This window comes from Oncorhynchus gorbuscha, linkage group LG03, assembly GCF_021184085.1.
Source record: "Oncorhynchus gorbuscha isolate QuinsamMale2020 ecotype Even-year linkage group LG03, OgorEven_v1.0, whole genome shotgun sequence".
NCBI classification, from domain to species: Eukaryota; Metazoa; Chordata; class Actinopteri; order Salmoniformes; family Salmonidae; genus Oncorhynchus; species Oncorhynchus gorbuscha.
Window position 1 is genome coordinate 12239574 of NC_060175.1, and position 19105 is coordinate 12258678.

The 19105-nt window shown below is 45.2% G+C and overlaps 1 protein-coding gene across 1 annotated transcript in view; it reads left to right on the forward strand.

The window, feature by feature from the left end:
- The window catches only part of LOC124016341 (integrin alpha-7-like), a 91230-nt gene that overhangs the window by 58008 nt on the left and 14117 nt on the right, over window positions 1–19105 (forward strand). The window contains exons 9-19 of the mRNA XM_046331895.1: window positions 171–397; window positions 1616–1677; window positions 2660–2829; window positions 3193–3342; window positions 7412–7527; window positions 11902–12085; window positions 15592–15746; window positions 16014–16091; window positions 16333–16435; window positions 18496–18714; window positions 18946–19062. Coding sequence (XP_046187851.1) covers window positions 171–397; window positions 1616–1677; window positions 2660–2829; window positions 3193–3342; window positions 7412–7527; window positions 11902–12085; window positions 15592–15746; window positions 16014–16091; window positions 16333–16435; window positions 18496–18714; window positions 18946–19062 — 1581 coding nt within the window. The remainder of the gene's footprint in view (window positions 1–170; window positions 398–1615; window positions 1678–2659; window positions 2830–3192; window positions 3343–7411; window positions 7528–11901; window positions 12086–15591; window positions 15747–16013; window positions 16092–16332; window positions 16436–18495; window positions 18715–18945; window positions 19063–19105) is intronic.

Consider the following 19105-nt stretch of genomic DNA (forward strand, 5'->3'; position numbering starts at 1 on the left):
TCGTTAAGTCTCAATAAAGTTGATGTGGTTCAAGTTCAACTAAGTTAACTGACTGATAACATCATACCCTAATTGCAGGTGTGTAAGACTATCTGAATAATAAATACAGGTTTAAAGTTGCACTTGATTATACAAGTTAAGACATGTGACCTTCATGTTGCCCCTCACAGATCCTGGATGGTGTGGACGAGGGGGTGAAGAGGTTCGGCTACTCCATCTCAGGAGGTCTGGACATTGATGGGAACCTGTACCCTGACCTGGCAGTAGGCTCTCTCGGTGATAAGCTAGTTCTGTACAGGTCTCGTCCGGTCATTCACGTGACCCGGGATGTATCCATCGAACCTCAGCAGTATATTGACCTGGAGCAACACAACTGCAAGGGGAGAGATGGAGTGTGGTAGGTCGCAAATAACATTCTTCTCATCCTTCACTACCACGTGTGGTAGGTCGCAAATAACAGTCTTCTCATCCTTCACTATCACGTGTGGTAGGTCGCAAATAACAGTCTTCTCATCCTTCACTACCACGTGTGGTAGGTCGCAAATAACATTCTTCTCATCCTTCACTACCACGTGTGGTAGGTCGCAAATAACAGTCTTCTCATCCTTCACTACCACGTGTGGTAGGTCGCAAATAACAGTCTTCTCATCCTTCACTATCACGTGTGGTAGGTCGCAAATAACATTCTTCTCATCCTTCACTATCACGTGTGGTAGGTCGCATATAACATTCTTCTCATCCTTCACTATCACGTGTGGTAGGTCGCAAATAACAGTCTTCTCATCCTTCACTATCACGTGTGGTAGGTCGCAAATAACATTCTTCTCATCCTTCACTATCACGTGTGGTAGGTCGCAAATAACATTCTTCTCATCCTTCACTATCACGTGTGGTAGGTCACAAATAACATTCTTCTCATCCTTCACTACCACGTGTGGTAGGTCGCAAATAACATTCTTCTCATCCTTCACTACCACGTGTGGTAGGTCGCAAATAACATTCTTCTCATCCTTCACTACCACGTGTGGTAGGTCGCAAATAACATTCTTCTCATCCTTCACTACCACGTGTGGTAGGTCACAAATAACAGTCTTCTCATCCTTCACTACCACGTGTGGTAGGTCGCAAATAACAGTCTTCTCATCCTTCACTACCACGTGTGGTAGGTCGCAAATAACATTCTTCTCATCCTTCACTACCACGTGTGGTAGGTCACAAATAACATTCTTCTCATCCTTCACTACCACGTGTGGTAGGTCACAAATAACATTCTTCTCATCCTTCACTACCACGTGTGGTAGGTCGCAAATAACATTCTTCTCATCCTTCACTACCACGTGTGGTAGGTCACAAATAACATTCTTCTCATCCTTCACTACCACGTGTGGTAGGTCGCAAATAACAGTCTTCTCACCCTTCACTACCACGTGTGGTAGGTCGCAAATAACATTACATTTACATTTAAGTCATTTAGCAGACGCTCTTATCCAGAGCGACTTACAAATTGGTAACAGTCTTCTCATCCTTCATCCTTCTCATCCTTCACTACCACTTTTGGTAGTGTGCTTCTGCTGTTGACAGACTGTTGTTCGCTAACTTTATTCTCTGTTGTCAGTGTGGAGGTCAAAGCCTGCTTCACCTATACTGCTTACCCAGAGACCTACTCACCAGACATCAGTGAGTTACTGTACACATCTCTGTTTAGAACCAGTTGGTTTTTCTGTCTGGTAATATGTCCAGCTGTGTAAAATAGTGTGGTAATATATCTAGCTGTGTAAAATAGTCTGGTAATATGTCCAGCTGTGTAAAATAGTCTGGTAATATGTCCAAGCTGTGTAAAATAGTCTGGTAATATGTCTAGCTGTGTAAAATAGTCTGGTAATATGTCCAGCTGTGTAAAATAGTCTGGTAATATGTCTAGCTGTGTAAAATAGTCTGGTAATATGTCTAGCTGTGTAAAATAGTCTGGTAATATGTCTAGCTGTGTAAAATAGTCTGGTAATATGTCCAGCTGTGTAAAATAGTCTGGTAATATGTCTAGTTGTGTAAAATAGTCTGGTAATATGTCTAGCTGTGTAAAATAGTCTGGTAATATGTCCAGCTGTGTAAAATAGTCTGGTAATATGTCCAGCTGTGTAAAATAGTCTGGTAATATGTCTAGCTGTGTAAAATAGTCTGGTAATATGTCTAGCTGTGTAAAATAGTCTGGTAATATGTCTAGCTGTGTAAAATAGTCTGGTAATATGTCTAGCTGTGTAAAATAGTCTGGTAATATGTCTAGCTGTGTGAAATAGTCTGGTAATATGTCTAGCTGTGTAAAATAGTCTGGTAATATGTCTAGCTGTGTAAAATAGTCTGGTAATATGTCTAGCTGTGTAAAATAGTCTGGTAATATGTCTAGCTGTGTAAAATAGTCTGGTAATATGTCTAGCTGTGTAAAATAGTCTGGTAATATGTCTAGCTGTGTAAAATAGTTTGGTAATATGTCTAGCTGTGTAAAATAGTGTGGTAATAAGTCTAGCTGTGTAAAATAGTCTGGTAATATGTTCAGTAGCTTATCTCTGGTGTGTTGTAGTGTGCTGGCTTTTCTCTGACTCTCTTTCCTTCCTTTCTTCCTTCCTTTTCTCCCCGTCCTTCATTCCTGCCTCCCTCCCACTAGCCCTGGTCCTACTCATCGAGGCTGACACAGAGCGCAGGAAGCTCGGCCTGCCCCACCGTGTTAGCTTCCTGGGTCGCAGTGCACAGGCGGCGGAGTACACACACACTGACGAGGTGGAGCTGAAAGGTCAACGCCATCCCGCCTGCCAGAGCGCCACCTTCCAACTAAACGTACAGTACAATATGACACAATCATTTAATCTGAATACGAACGGGAGGTGTTAGAGATTACAACTACAGAATATATCAATTACCTTTTCTTTCCACTATGCAACATCAAAAAAGGCAAAGCTAAGTGTTCAGTTCTGTCAGTGCTCTCTATCACCCAGTACATGCAGGTGCACTGTGTTACTACTCTGGGTAGAAAAAGTATTTAAGTTGTGCTTTATTTAGCTAAACTGGCATAATTTAACAATTTAATAATTGTCTTAAAAGTTGAATGAAAACAAATATTATTTCCTTCCATCTCCAATTTCATCTGACTCCCATATAATTGAATCCCGTTGAGTAATCATTGAATTCTTTCCCTTACAGGAGAATATCCGTGATAAGCTGCGTCCCATCTCTCTGGCCATCACCCACACCATCAGACCCCCCATGTTCTCCTCAGAAACTAACCCAGAGGAACGAGACACACTACCTCCTGTACTGAGTGTTTCCAGCTCCAACACCCTGCACTCTGAGGTCAGTACCTTTACCTCCTGTACTGAGTGTTTCCACCTCCAACACCCTACACTCTGAGGTCAAATCAAATCAAATCAAATTGTATTTGTCACATACACATGGTTAGCAGATGTTAATGCGAGTGTAGCGAAATGCTTGTGCTTCTAGTTCCGACAATGCAGTGATAACCAACAAGTAATCTAACTAACAATTCCAAAACTACTGTCTTATACACAGTGTAAGGGGATAAGGAATATGTACATAAGGATATATGAATGAGTGATGGTACAGAGCAGCATACAGTAGATGGTATCGAGTACAGTATATACATATGAGATGAGTGTGAAGACAAAGTAAACAAAGTGGCATAGTTAAAGTGGCTAGTGATACATGTATTACATAAGGATGCAGTCGATGATGTAGAGTACAGTATATACATATGCATATGAAATGAATAATGTAGGGTAAGTAACATTATATAAGGTAGCATTGTTTAAAGTGGCTAGTGATATATTTACATAATTTCCCATCAATTCCCATTATTAAAATGGCTGGAGTTGGGTCAGTGTCAATGACAGTGTGTTGGCAGCAGCCACTCAATGTTAGTGGTGGCTGTTTAACAGTCTGATGGCCTTGAGATAGAAGCTGTTTTTCAGTCTCTCGGTCCCAGCTTTGATGCACCTGTACTGACCTCGCCTTCTGGATGATAGCGGGGTGAACAGGCAGTGGTTCGGGTGGTTGATGTCCTTGATGATCTTTATGGCCTTCCTGTAACAACGGGTGGTGTAGGTGTCCTGGAGGGCAGGTAGTTTGCCCCCGGTGATGCGTTGTGCAGTCCTCACTACCCTCTGGAGAGCCTTACGGTTGAGGGCGGAGCAGTTGCCGTACCAGGCGGTGATACAGCCCGCCAGGATGCTCTCGATTGTGCATCTGTAGAAGTTTGTGAGTGCTTTTGGTGACAAGCCAAATTTCTTCAGCCTCCTGAGGTTGAATAGGCGCTGCTGCGCCTTCTTCACGACGCTGTCAGTGTGAGTGGACCAATTCAGTTTGTCTGTGATGTGTATGCCGAGGAACTTAAAACTAGCTACCCTCTCCACTACTGTTCCATCGATGTGGATAGGGGGTGTTCCCTCTGCTGTTTCCTGAAGTCCACAATCATCTCCTTAGTTTTGTTGACGTTGAGTGTGAGGTTATTTTCCTGACACCACACTCCGAGGGCCCTCACCTCCTCCCTGTAGGCCGTCTCGTCGTTGTTGGTAATCAAGCCTACCACTGTTGTGTCGTCCGCAAACTTGATGATTGAGTTGGAGGCGTGCGTGGCCACGCAGTCGTGGGTGAACAGGGAGTACAGGAGAGGGCTCAGAACGCACCCTTGTGGGGCCCCCGTGTTGAGGATCAGCGGGGAGGAGATGTTGTTGCCTACCCTCACCACCTGGGGGCGGCCCGTCAGGAAGTCCAGTACCCAGTTGCACAGGGCGGGGTCGAGACCCAGGGTCTCGAGCTTGATTACGAGCTTGGAGGGTACTATGGTGTTGAATGCCGAGCTGTAGTCGATGAACAGCATTCTCACATAGGTATTCCTCTTGTCCAGGTGGGTTAGGGCAGTGTGCAGTGTGGTTGAGATTGCATCGTCTGTGGACCTATTTGGGCGGTAAGCAAATTGGAGTGGGTCTAGGGTGTCAGGTAGGGTGGAGGTGATATGGTCCTTGACTAGTCTCTCAAAGCACTTCATGATGACGGAAGTGAGTGCTACGGGGCGGTAGTCGTTTAGCTCAGTTACCTTAGCTTTCTTGGGAACAGGAACAATGGTGGCCCTCTTGAAGCATGTGGGAACAGCAGACTGGTATAGGGATTGATTGAATATGTCCGTAAACACACCGGCCAGCTGGTCTGCGCATGCTCTGAGGGCGCGGCTGGGGATGCCGTCTGGGCCTGCAGCCTTGCGAGGGTTAACACGTTTAAATGTCTTACTCACCTCGGCTGCAGTGAAGGAGAGACTGCATGTTTCCGTTGCAGGCCGTGTCAGTGGCACTGTATTGTCCTCAAAGCGGGCAAAAAAGTTATTTAGTCTGCCTGGGAGCAAGACATCCTGGTCCGTGACTGGGCTGGATTTCATCTTGTAGTCCGTGATTGACTGTAGACCCTGCCACATGCCTCTTGTGTCTGAGCCATTGAATTGAGATTCCACTTTGTCTCTGTACTGACGCTTAGCTTGTTTAATAGCCTTACGGAGGGAATAGCTGCACTGTTTGTATTCAGTCATGTTGCCAGACACCTTGCCCTGATTAAAAGCAGTGGTTCGCGCTTTCAGTTTCACGCGAATGCTGCCATCAATCCACGGTTTCTGGTTTGGGAATGTTTTTATCGTTGCTATGGGAACGACATCTTCGACGCACGTTCTAATGAACTCGCACACCGAATCAGCGTATTCGTCAATATTCCCATCTGACGCAATACGAAACATGTCCCAGTCCACGTGATGGAAGCAGTCTTGGAGTGTAGAGTCAGCTTGGTCTGACCAGCGTTGGACAGACCTCAGCGTGGGAGCCTCTTGTTTTAATTTCTGTCTGTAGGCAGGGATCAGCAAAATGGAGTCGTGGTCAGCTTTTCCGAAAGGGGGGCGGGGCAGGGCCTTATATGCGTCGCGGAAGTTAGAGTAACAATGATCCAAGATTTTACCACCCCTGGTTGCGCAATCGATATGCTGATAAAATTTAGGGAGTCTTGTTTTCAGATTGGCTTTGTTAAAATCCCCAGCTACAATGAATGCAGCCTCCGGATAAATGTTTTCCAGTTTGCAAAGAGTTAAATAAAGTTCGTTCAGAGCCATCGATGTGTCTGCTTGGGGGGGATATATACGGCTGTGATTATAATCGAAGAGAATTCTCTTGGAAGATAATGCGGTCTACATTTGATTGTGAGGAATTCTAAATCAGGTGAACAGAAGGATTTGAGTTCCTGTATGTTTCCTTCATCACACCATGTCCCGTTAGTCATGAGGCATACGCCCCCGCCACTCTTCTTACCAGATAGATGTTTGTTTCTGTCGGCGCGATGCGTGGAGAAACCCGTTGGCTGCACCGCCCTGGATAGCGTTTTCCCAGTAAGCCATGTTTCCGTAAAGCAGAGAACGTTGCAGTCTCTGATGTCCCTCTGGAATGCCACCCTTGCTCGGATTTCATCAACCTTGTTGTCGAGAGACTGGACATTGGCAAGAAGAATACTGGGAAGTGGTGCGCGATGTGCCCTTTTTCGGAGTCTGACCAGAACACCGCCGCGTTTCCCTCTTTTTCGGAGTCGTTTCCTTGGGTCGCTGCATGCGATCCATTCCGTTGTCCTGTTTGTAAGGCAGAACACAGGATCCGCGTCGCGGAAAACATATTCTTGGTCGTACTGATGGTGAGTTGACGCTGATCTTATATTCAGTAGTTCTTCTCGACTGTATGTAATGAAACCTAAGATGACCTGGGGTACTAATGTAAGAAATAACACGTAAAAAAACAAAAAACTGCATAGTTTCCTAGGAACGCGAAGCGAGGCGGCCATCTCAGTCGGCGCCGGAAGTACTAACCAGCACCTTTACCTCCTGTACTGAGTGTTTCCACCACCTCCAACACCCTACACTCTGTGGTCAGCACCTTTACATCCTGTACTGAGTGTTTCCACCACCTCCAACACCCTACACTCTGTGGTCAGCACCTTTACATCCTGTACTGAGTGTTTCCACCACCTCCAACACCCTACACTCTGTGGTCAGCACCTTTACATCCTGTACTGAGTGTTTCCACCACCTCCAACACCCTACACTCTGTGGTCAGCACCTTTACATCCTGTACTGAGTGTTTCTACCACCTCCAACACCCTAACACCATAACACCCTAGCACCATAACAACAGAACCAGGGAACATACTGATCTGCATTTTCCTGATGGGAGATGGTCGTGTTACATGCCTAATTAATACATACCTGTGTGATACCGGTATAGTACAGGATTTTGTTTTTTCATAGAGGGGGAACCAGTTTCCCAAAGTGAAATCATTCAGACATTTAAAAAGATTCTATGGTCCATTCTATGATTCTCCGTTGCAGGTGAATTTCCTGAGGGAAGGCTGTGGCGATGATAAGATCTGTCAGAGCAACCTGAAGTTGACCTACCAGTTTGGAACCCGACCTTCCACCTCTGACCTCTTCACCCCTCTGCCAAGGTTAGTATGACTTCTTCTTTGTATTTCATCATCTCCCGGAGAAGAGGTAGTCGAGCAATTCTAATAGCTGTTACATTCTACGTTGTATTTGACCATTCCTCTATATCAGAGCTTCCCAACACTGCCCGTGGAGAGCTTTGATGACAAGGTGGCGCCCACAGACCTGGTCGCCCTGTTTCTAGCTACTAGACAACTTTGCAGTATTTCATTTTTTTGTAATGGTATGGTATTTCGGGGGGCAGGGTAGCCTAGTGGTTAGAGCGTTGGACTAGTAATCGCAAGGTTGCACGTCCAAACCCCTGAGCTGACAAGGTACAAATATGTCGTTCTGCCCCTGAACAGGCAGTTAACCCACTGTTTCTAGGCCGTCATTGAAAATAAGAATTTGTTCTTAACTGACTTGCCTAATTAAATAAAGGTAAAATTAAAAAATTAAAACATTCTTATATTATTTTCCCAGAAAGTTTATTGTATTATTACCTACACCCGAAAATAACTTCTATACACACCATTATACAGTACCAGTCAAAGGTTTGGACACACCTACTCATTCCAAGGTTTTTCTTTATTTCTGCTATTTTCTACATTGTAGAATAATAGCGAAGACATCAAAACTGTGAAATAACACATATGGAATCATGTAGTAATGACATGTTAAACAAATATATTTTATATTTGAAATTCTTCAAAGTAGCCACCCTTTGACAGCTTTGCAAGTCTTGGTATTCTCTCAACCAGCTTCGTGAGGTAGTCACCTGGAATGCATTTCAATTAAAAGGTGTTTGTGGAATTTCTTTCCTTAATGTGTTTGAGTCAATCAGTTGTGTTGTGACAAGGTAGAGGTGGTATTCAGAAAATAGCCCTATTTGATTACAGACCAAGTCCATATTATGGCAAGAACAGCTCAAATAAGCAAAGAGAAACGACAGTCCATCATTCCTTTAACACATGAAGGTCAGTCAATACGGAAAATCTCAAGAACTTTTAAAGTTTCTTCAAGTGCAGTCGCAAAAACCATCAAGTCCTATGATGAAACTGGCTCGCATGAGAACCAACACAAGAAAAGGAAGACCCAGAGTTACTTCTGCTGCAGAGGATGAGTTCATTAGAGTTACCAGCCTCAAGTTCAAGTAACAGACACATCTACACATCTACACATCAACTGTTCAGGAGGAGACTGCGTGACTCAGGCCTTCATGGTCGAATTGCTGCAAAGAAACCACTGCGAGAGGGCACCAATACGAAGAAGAGACTTGCTTGGGCCAAGAAACACGCAGAATGGACTTTCGACCAGTGGAAATCTGTCCTTGAGTACAGCTTTGACATTTTTGGTTCCAACCCCCGTGTCTTTGTGAGATGCAGAGTAGGTGAACGGACAATCTCTACATGTGTGGTTCCCACCTAGAAGCATGTAGGAGGAGGTGTGATGGTGTGGGGGTGCTTTGCTATTGACTGTCTGTGGTTTATATAGAAGGCACACTTAACCAGCATGGCTACCACAGCATTCTGAAGCGATACGCCATCCCATCTGGTTTGCGTTTAGTGGGACTATCATTTGTTTTTACAACAGGACAATGACCCAACGCACCTCCAGGGTGTGTAAGGGCTATTTGACCAAGAAGAGAGTGATGGAGTGCTGCATCAGATGACCTGGCCTCCACAATCACTTAACCTCAACCCAATTGAGGCGGTTTGGGATGAGTTGGACCGCAGAGTGAAGGAAAGCAGCTAACAAGTTATCAGCATTAATGGGAACTCCTTCAAGAGTGTTGGAAAAGTATTCCAGGTGAAGCTGGTTGAGAGAATGCCAAGCGTGTGCCAAACTGTCATCAAAGGATGGCTACTTTCAAGAATCTCAATCTCTTCACTATTCTTCTACAATGTAGAGAATAGTCAAAATAAAGAAAAATACTATTGCCACAGCTACCCGGAGTGTCAAATCACAGCCCCAAAAGCACACTTCCGGGAACCCACTGGTTCCCCTACTGATCATCGGAGTGCCGTTTGAACGCATCACCATGGATATAATGGATCCCCTAGTAAAAACGTCCCGAGGCCATTCCCCTACAGGCGGAGGTCCCCAAGGAAATCGCCTGGTAGCTGTTCCACCTTTTCAGCCGGGTGGGCATCACAAACGAGATCCTGACTAACGAAGGTATCGAGTTCATGTCCCAACTAATGAAAGAAGTGTGTGCTCTCTGGATCTGTGGATCTCGGTCTTTCACCCGCAGACAGATGGGCTAGGCAAATGCTTCAACAAGACACTCAAACAAATGCTGTGCAAGGTCATTTAGTGGAACGGGAAGAGCTGGGAGCACCTACTACCCCACCTAATGTTCTCGATCCGAGAAGTGCCCCAGGCATCCCCTGGGTTTTCCCCTTTTGAACTCCTTTACAGGAGGAGACCTTGTGGCCTACTGGATCTCGCCAGTAGGCCACAAGGTGTGGGAAGCCCAGCTGAACCCTTTTCACAGCGTGGTTGAACACGTAGCGACGATGAGGGAGTGGATGACAGCCATATGGCCAGTGGTAAGGAAACATATGGTGAAGGCCCAGCGCACTCAAGCCAAGGTCTACAATTGGGAGATCCAGCCCCGAGATTTCCAGGTGGGTGACAAGGTGCTAGTTTTAATCCCCACCACAGAAAGTAAGTTCCTGGCAACATGTCACGGGCCGTACGAGGTGACAGAGAAGCTGGGACCCATAAATTACTTTGTAGGGCAGCCAGGGAGACTGAAACCCCAACAGATTTACCATGTAAAAGGTAATTACCATGTGAACCTATTGAAGAGGTGGCACGTGAGGACAGCTTTGGCCATGTTGTGGTCAAAAGCTGGGACATTGACTAGTGGTGATCCTGAGCAATAAGGACCAGAAACAAACCCTCCGGACCGACCCTCATTGAACACCACGTCTGCACCTGGCCCGGAGAAACGGTACGAAAGAGGCCATACTGGATCCTGAAGCCAGAAGGAAGGCCGTGAAGCAGGAGGTGGAGGCTATGCTGAGGATGGGAGTCATCAAGGAGTCCCACAGCACATGGGGCAGCCCCATCGTGACGGTGCCCAAACGGGACGGTAGTCTGCTTTTCTGCAATGACTTCAGGGGGGTGAACGACATCAGTTTGTTTGTGACTGGTGGGATAGTCATGTCCTTCCTGGGGGAGGTGGAATATTATAGTCAGTTTATCCCCAACTTTGCGGCTATAGTCTCCCCCATTAACGATCTGACCAGGGCCCGCCTCCGAAAACAGTGGTGGTTGGATGAGGCCGAAGTGACATTCAAGCACCTGAAGGAAGCCCTGTGCTCCTATCTGATTCTGATGATGCCCGATTTCCAGGTACCGAGGCTGGTGCAGACGGATGCCTGCGATGTGGGATTAGGGGCTGTCCTGTCCCAGGTACACGATGGGGAGGAACACCCCATCATGAAAATAAGCTGGAAGCTGATACACAGAGAAAATAAGTACTCGATTGTCGAGAAAGCATGTCTAGCAGTGAAGAGCTTGTTTGGCACCCACTTCAGCCTGGTCACAGACCATGCTTCCCTGGTCTGAATGGCAGGGGAAGTTCACCAACGATTGTGTCACCAGGTGGTTCTTGTCCCATCATTGTTTCCATTTTTCTGTTGTGTACAGTTCAGCGGCAAAGCATGGGAACAGGAATGCCCTATTGAGAAGGGAGACATTCATCGCACTGACAACCGCCCCCCTCCCGACAGGGTAAAGGGGAATGTGTGGCGTACCATGGACAAGCCACCAGGGGGAGACTCGTCGCACGGGCCGTGGCTTCCTCTACTGAACGTTCCAGGTCTCGACGGGTCCTCCGGACAGGACTAATTGGGGCTGATTGTGGCTGGCGAGTAATCAAGGAGCTGATTGCTCACCAGCCGTACAGGGCCCATACAACTACCAGCAGGGCAGCAGATTGGAGAGGTTGCTATCGTATAGACATCCTTACAGTCCGGTAGAACCAAGGGGCTATGTGTTTTACCCCAGAGGAGACAGCATTCCCCGGAGCCAGAAGACGTCTCATGGAGGAGACCTGGTTCTTTTTCTTGATTGTTTAAGATTAACACCCTTGAAATTGAGGTATCACACTCTGATCTGTGTAAACATTTAGATCAAACCCCCTGGTGTGCCACACTTCATATCTAACCTCTTCTTTTCTATTTCCTCATTTTGTATTTATCATTTCACTAGGCAAGTCATTTAAGAACAAATTCTTATTTACAAGGCTACCTGCCGCCTCATGCCCCTCTCATTCCGGAGATGGCGAGGAGGTGGCGGTGTTCTCTCTGTCTGACCAGAGATCCTATGTCTAACCACTTTCTATATTCCTCTTTTCTATTTCCTTTTTAATCCCTTCATTGCAGGGATGATGAAGAGGTGGCAGTGTTTTCTCTGTCTGACCAGAGGTCTGTGGTGTTGGAGGTGACTGTCACTAACATGCCCTCAGACCCTCTGTTCCCAGAGGAGGATGGAGATGATGCCCATGCTGCCCAGCTACTGGTGACCCTGCCAGACACCCTGTCCTACTCTGGCTTCAGGGGACAACAGGTACACACACACCAAACACACACACACACATATTTACAGTAATTTTCTACCTCTCCTTGTCCCAGGCTGCATCCCCACATCTTAAACATTGTGCTACAGTGGGCTAAATCAGAGTCACAGAGAGTGTTTCTTGACAGTCTTAAAAATATCTACTTTGAAACAAACGTATAATAATAATAATAATATAATATAATAAATGCCATTTAGCAGACGCTTTTATCCAAAGCGACTTACAGTCATGTGTGCATACATTCTACGTATGGGTGGTCCCGGGGATTGAACCCACTACCCTGGCGTTACAAGCGCCATGCTCTACCAACTGAGCTACAGAAGGACTAGGACTATACACCTCACACAGATGGTTATGGTCTTAAAAAAAGAAGACCTGTCAGATATAGGGATGAAATGTATTAATTTTTAAGTTTTTATCCCAATATTACACTTTACTATACATCACAGAAGACTGAAATATAACAAAACCATTTTACATAGAAACACCAGAATTTCAGCGGTATTTGAAAAACAATTTGATAATTTGACTGCGTGAAAGGTGACTACAATCTCCTTTACAAGAACTCTAAGGCTTCATGCCACAATGACTACCACCCTGCAACACTCACATCTTTAATCAAAGTGCTTTGAAAGGCTGGTCATGGTACACATCACCTCCATCATCCCATACACCCTAAACCCACTCCAATTTGCATACCACCCAAACAGATCCATAGACAATGCAATCTCAATTGCACGCCACACTGTTGGAATGCTCTTCATTGACTACAGCTCAGCATTCAACACCATTGTCCCCTACAAACTCGTCACCAAGCTTAGGACCCTGGGACTGAACACCTGCATCTGCGACTGGATCCTGGACTTCCTGACGGGCCAGCCCCCAGGTGGTGAGGGTAGACAACATCACCTCCGCCACACTAACCCGCAATACGGGGGTTCCCCAGGGGTGTGCTTAGTCCCCTCCTGTACTCCCTGTTCACCCATGACTGAGTGGCCACGCACGACTCCAACACCATCATGACATGAGGGTGGCTGGGCACCAAGAGACCTGGAAGTGTGGTGCCGGGACATCAACCTCTCCTTCAACGTCAGCAAGACAAAGGAGCTGATTGTGGACTAAAAGAAACAAGCCCATCCATATCAACAGGGCTGTAGTGGAGCGGGTCAAGAGCCTCAAGTTCCTCTGTGTCCACATCACTAAGGACTTGGTTCACATGCTGACAATTGCAAAGAAGGCGTGACAGCACCTCTTCCCCCCCAGGAGGTTGAAAAGGTTTGACATGGGCCCTCAAATTCTCAAAAAGTTCTACAGCTGCACAAATTGAGAGCATCTTGACTGGCTTCATCACTGCTTGGTATGGCAACAGCACCGCCCTTGATCGCATGTCCGAGCTCTCTGCCACCCAGGACCTCTATATCAGGCGGTGTGAAAGGAAGGCCCGTAAAATCGTTAAAGATTCCAGCCACCCAAGCTACAGACGGTCTCTGCTTCCGCATGGCAAGCAGTACCGGTGAATCACGTCTGACACCAACAGAATCCAGCCATAAGGCTGCTAAATAGCTAACAGAATGGCTGCACAGACTAGAATGGCTACACAGACTAGAATGGCTACACAGACTAGAATGGCTACACAGACCTTGTATTTATTCCTATTCACACTCACAGGACTCTACACGCTCACGCATAGAGAGTGTTGTAACAGAGGACAGACAATGTTTTCGCACTTCAGCACTCGGTGGTCCCATTCTGTGGGCTTGTGTGGCCTACCACTTCGCAGCTGAGCCATAGCAGCTCCTAGAAATTTCCACTTCACAATAACAGCCCTTACAGTTCACCGGGGCAGCTCTAGCAGGGCAGAAATTTGACAAACTGACTTGCTGAAAAGGTGCCATGTTGAAAGTCACAGTACAGGCCATTCTTCTGCCAATGTTTTTCTAAGGAGATTGCATGACTGTGTGCTCGGCATGTACGTTGCATGACTGTATATACCTGTCAGAAACAGGTGTGGCTGAAATAGATTAATCCATTAATTTGAAGGGGTGTCCACATACTGTTGGCCATGTAGTGTATACACTTCTATCACTCTAATATCCCTGCACATTGTAAATATGGTATTGGCACTGACCCTGTATATAGCTTCTTACTTTCTCCTGTTCTTCTCACTTCTTATTTTGATTTCTACTTTGTTATTTTTAGTACTGCATTGATTTTGATTACTGCATTGTTGGATTTGGAGTTTGCAAGAAATTCATTTCACACTACCTGTCCTACTATGGCTTCAGGGGACATCAGGTATTCACACCTAACTCTAGCCCTAGCCTAAACCCTAACCCTGCCAGAAACGCTGTCCTACTATGGCTTCAGGGGACATCAGGTATTCACACCTAACTCTAGCCCTAGCCTAAACCCTAACCCTGCCAGAAACGCTGTCCTACTATGGCTTCAGGGGACATCAGGTATTCACACCTAACTCTAGCCCTAGCCTAAACCCTAACCCTGCCAGAAACGCTGTCCTACTCCTGCTTCAGGGAACAACAGGTACACACACCTAATTCTAGCCTTAATCCTAACCAGGGTTGTGGTCAATTCTACAAATTCCATTTGAATTCAATTCTCTCTCTGTGTAAATTCCATTTAATCCAGTGTAGTCTTTGAATTTAGAGATATTTTAATTCCTTGGAATTCCAATGTTAGGTAAATTCAAGAATGCAATTCCCAATTCAATATTATCCTCAACAATTCCACAAATCCCAATTAGAATGAAATTCTCTCAGGCTTTAAGGCTGATCATTGTTCCGACAGCTGTACTGGAAATATAGGAATACAGGTTGATATGATGCAAAACAAATCCTACAGTCAATGTTTTATACTATGGTCATTAAATATTTATACTGTGGTCATTACATATTTATACTGTGGTCATTAAATATTAAATATTACAATTCCAATTTAATTCCAATTAAAACAAGTCTAAGCAGTCTATTTTCAATTCCATAATTTGAAGATTTTTAAAACTCTAATTTAATTTAATGTAAATTATTCACTTCATGAGTGATTTCTAGAATTGAATTGGAATTTGGACTTAACCCTGATCTTAACCCTGATCTTAACCCTGATCTTAACCCTGATCTTAACCCTGATCTTAACCCTGATCTTAACTCTGCCGGACATCCTTTCCTACTCTTGCTTCAGGGGACAACAGGTATTCACAATAAATGTTTGCATCCCTCTCAGATCTCCAACAGGGTCTAGGAGGTAGGGTCTAGGAGGTAGGGTCTAGGAGGTAGGGTCTAGGAGGTAGGGTCTAGGAGGTAGGGTCTAGGAGGTAGGGTCTAGGAGGTAGGGTCTAGGAATCGATTCTGGACAGGGCTGACATATTATGCTTGGAGCCAGAAAAAACTGTTGGTGATGTGGTCAGGCAAACCTTAGGGCAACTTTGCTTTGCTACATTAGCAGTATAATAATCCTGTGTTTCCTGTTTCCTTGTGTGTAGGTGGTGTGCCAGGCCAATCAGAACGGGTCTCAGGCGGAGTGCGAGCTGGGAAACCCCCTGAAGAGAGATGCTATACTGAAATTCTACATCATCCTCAGCACGTCTGCTATCACCATAGAGACCACGGAACTCACTGTCAACCTCCTGTTGGCTACGTAAGACCTGGCCTGGCAACTCATTTCCGTAGTTGGTCTATTTAATGTATCTTAGGTTTCTCATACTGTAAAAAAAAAACGGTTTGTTTTCATATCAATTCACAAGGTGGATGACTTTACTTGGTACTAGAGAAATACAGCTGCACATGGAAGGGAATTGCTACTTTCAATATATGTATTCAAATTGAAATAGTCATTAATGAAGATAGATACTTAGATACTTTATCCAGATTGCAATATGTTGTGTGTATGTTGTCTCCTCCTCAGCATCAGTGAACAGCGAGACCTGGCCACAGTCACAGCCATGGCTAAAATCATCATAGAGCTCCCCCTGGCGGTCAGTGTGTAAGTCACACCCTCATGTCATTGGTGTGTCAAACTCATTTTGCCCCCGGAGGCCACATTCGGTACAGTGAGTCAGTAGGTCAATACACATTGACTGATATTTAACCCAGGATAGTGACAGTTGCTACTGTTTTCAGGGAGTTCTGAGGAACAAACAGTTAACAGTAGTACCATAAAGCTCCCAGGCTCTGTCCAGCTGTCCACTGACCCTATCCGCCTGTCTGTCTCTGTGTTGTTTCAGGCTGGCCAGACCACACCAGCTGTTCTTCAGTGGGGCCGTAAAGGGGGAGAGTGCCATGGAGACCCTGGACGATGTGGGGAGTGCTGTGGAGTTTGAGTTTACGGTGAGGAAGAGGAGACGAATCAAAAGTTGATGTAGCATGATAATGGCGGTGTTCACTTAAACAATCTCACTGGAGTAAGACCTCTTCCATTCCTGTCATTATTGAAAGAGATCTCCAAACAGGGCAACTTAATGTTAGATCCCTCACTTCCAAAGCAGTTATAGTCAATTAACTAATCACTGATCATAATCTTGATGATGTGATTGGCCTGATTGAAACATGGGTTAAGCCTGATGAATTTACTGTGTTAAATGAGGCCTCTCCTCCTGGTTACACTAGTGACCAGTCTTTTGAGCTTCTAGTCAGTCTACTCAATCACTTTTTATAGCTACTGTTTACAGGCCTCCTGGGCCATATACTGCGTTCCTCACTGAGTTCCCTGAATTCCTATCGGACCTAGTAGTCATGGCAGATAATATTCACATTTTTAGTGACTTTAATATTCACATGGAAAAGTCCACAGACCCACTCTAAAAGACTTTCGGAGTCATCATTGACTCAGTGGGTTTTGTCAAACATGTCCTACTCACTGCCACAAGTCATATCCTGGACCTAGTTTCATCCTGTGGAATAAATATTGTGGACCTCAATGTTTTTCCTCATAATCCTGGACTATCGGACCACCATTTTATTACGTTTGCAATCACAAGAAATTATTTGCTCAGACCCCAACCAAGGATCATCAAAAGTCGTGCTATAAATTCCAGACTCCCTCTGCCTACCCAAGGACGTCAGAGGACAAAAATTCGTTAACCATCGAACTGAGGAACTCAATTTAACCTCGTGTAATACTGTAGATGCAGTCGCACTGCTAAAAACAAAAAACATTTGTCACAAGAAACTAGCTCCCTGGTATACAGAAAATACCCGAGCCCTGAAGCAAGCTTCCAGAAAATTGGAAAACAAATGGCGCTCCACCAAACTGAAAGTCTTCCGACTAGCTTGGAAAGACAGTACCGTGGAGTATTGAAAAGCCCTCACTGCTGCTCGATTATCCTATTTTTCCAATCTAATTGAGGAGAATAAGAACAATCCTAAATTTATTTTTGACACTGTCGCAAAGCTAACTAAAAAAACAGCATTCCCCAAGAGAGGATGGCTTTCACTTACGGATGGCTTTCAAATTACGGACTACTCTTGGAATGTGCATATTTCTCCAAAGCTTGGTTGTTCTGAGTCTGCACAACACTTCCAGGATCTACAGTAGGATCAATGGAGACACTCAAGTTTTTAAATTCTATATCTCTTTACACATTCATGAAAATATTCATGGCCTCAAAACCTTCAAGCTGCATCCTGGACCCTATTCCAAGTAAACTACTGAAAGGGCTGCTTCCTGTGCTTGGCCCTCCTATGTTGAACATAATAAACGGCTCTCTATCCACTGGATGTGTACCAAACTCACTAAAAGTGGCAGCAATAAAGCCTCTCTTGAAAAATCCAAACCTTGACCCAGAAAATGTAAAAAACTATCAGTCTATATTGAATCTCCCATTAATCCATAAAAAAAACCTGTTGCACCGAAATTCAGTGGCTATGAAAATCCAACTGACATTTACTCCTGAGGTGCTGACCTGTTGCACCCTCTAAAACCACTGTGATTGTTGTTATTATTATTTGACCTTGCTGGTCATCTATGAACATTTGAACATCTTGGCCATGTACTGTTATAACCTCCACCCGGCACAGCCAGAAAAGGACTGGCCACCCCTCAGAGCCTGGTTCCTCTCTAGGTTTCTTCCTAGGTCCCTGCCTTTCTAGGGAGTTTTTCCTAGCCACCGTGTTTCTAAAAATCAAATAAATGTTTGTTTGTCACATGCACCGAATACAAGAGCTTTTAGACCATAGCACTTTGGGACATCCGCTGATGTTAAAAGGGCTTTATAAATATATTCAATTGATTGATTGATAATGTAGCACACGGATATATTTCTATGGCTGTGGACCTTGGAAGATATAAGATAAAAAGCTATGCAGTGTTGTGAGGAAAGCAATATATTAATATTTTGGTGTGTTTTTTAAAATTCAGTTAACTATTCACCCCTTCATGTTTTGATCAGGTGACCAACACCGGGCCGTCCCTGCAGACTCTAGGCTCCGCCTTCCTCAACATCATGTGGCCTTACGAGCTGTCCAATGGGAAGTGGCTCCTGTACCCCACTGCTCTCCACTTCCATGGCCATCCAGAAACACCCTGTACCCCCCACACCTCCCTCAACCCACGCAAGTTCTCCCACAGTTCTCCTTCTGACGACCAGCCACAGGCAGCAGGCCTGAAGGTAGGATTTTAGTGGTCTTGAGCCATAAGGGGTATATAATATTGTCCATAAATAACCCTATTGGACAAAAAGGGGTACACCTCCTCACACTCATGAGGAGCTAAAGCATAATTATATTGTTTGCCTAAAAGTATTGTTGTGGTTTCATGAGATGTAAAAAAAAATATATAGGTATATTTGATATACGTGATATAATGTGTGTTATCCTCTGCTTCATGTCCCTGTGAGCAGGCCAGGAGGAAGGGGCGTTCCAACCCAGAAGAGGAGGGCCATGTGATGACCAAGGGCAGTCTGGGAAGGACTACGCCTGCTGTGGCTGCCTCAGAGAGACGCAAGTCACTCAAACTGGTGAGAGAGAGAGGGAGGGAGGGACAGAAAGTGAGAGTGAGGG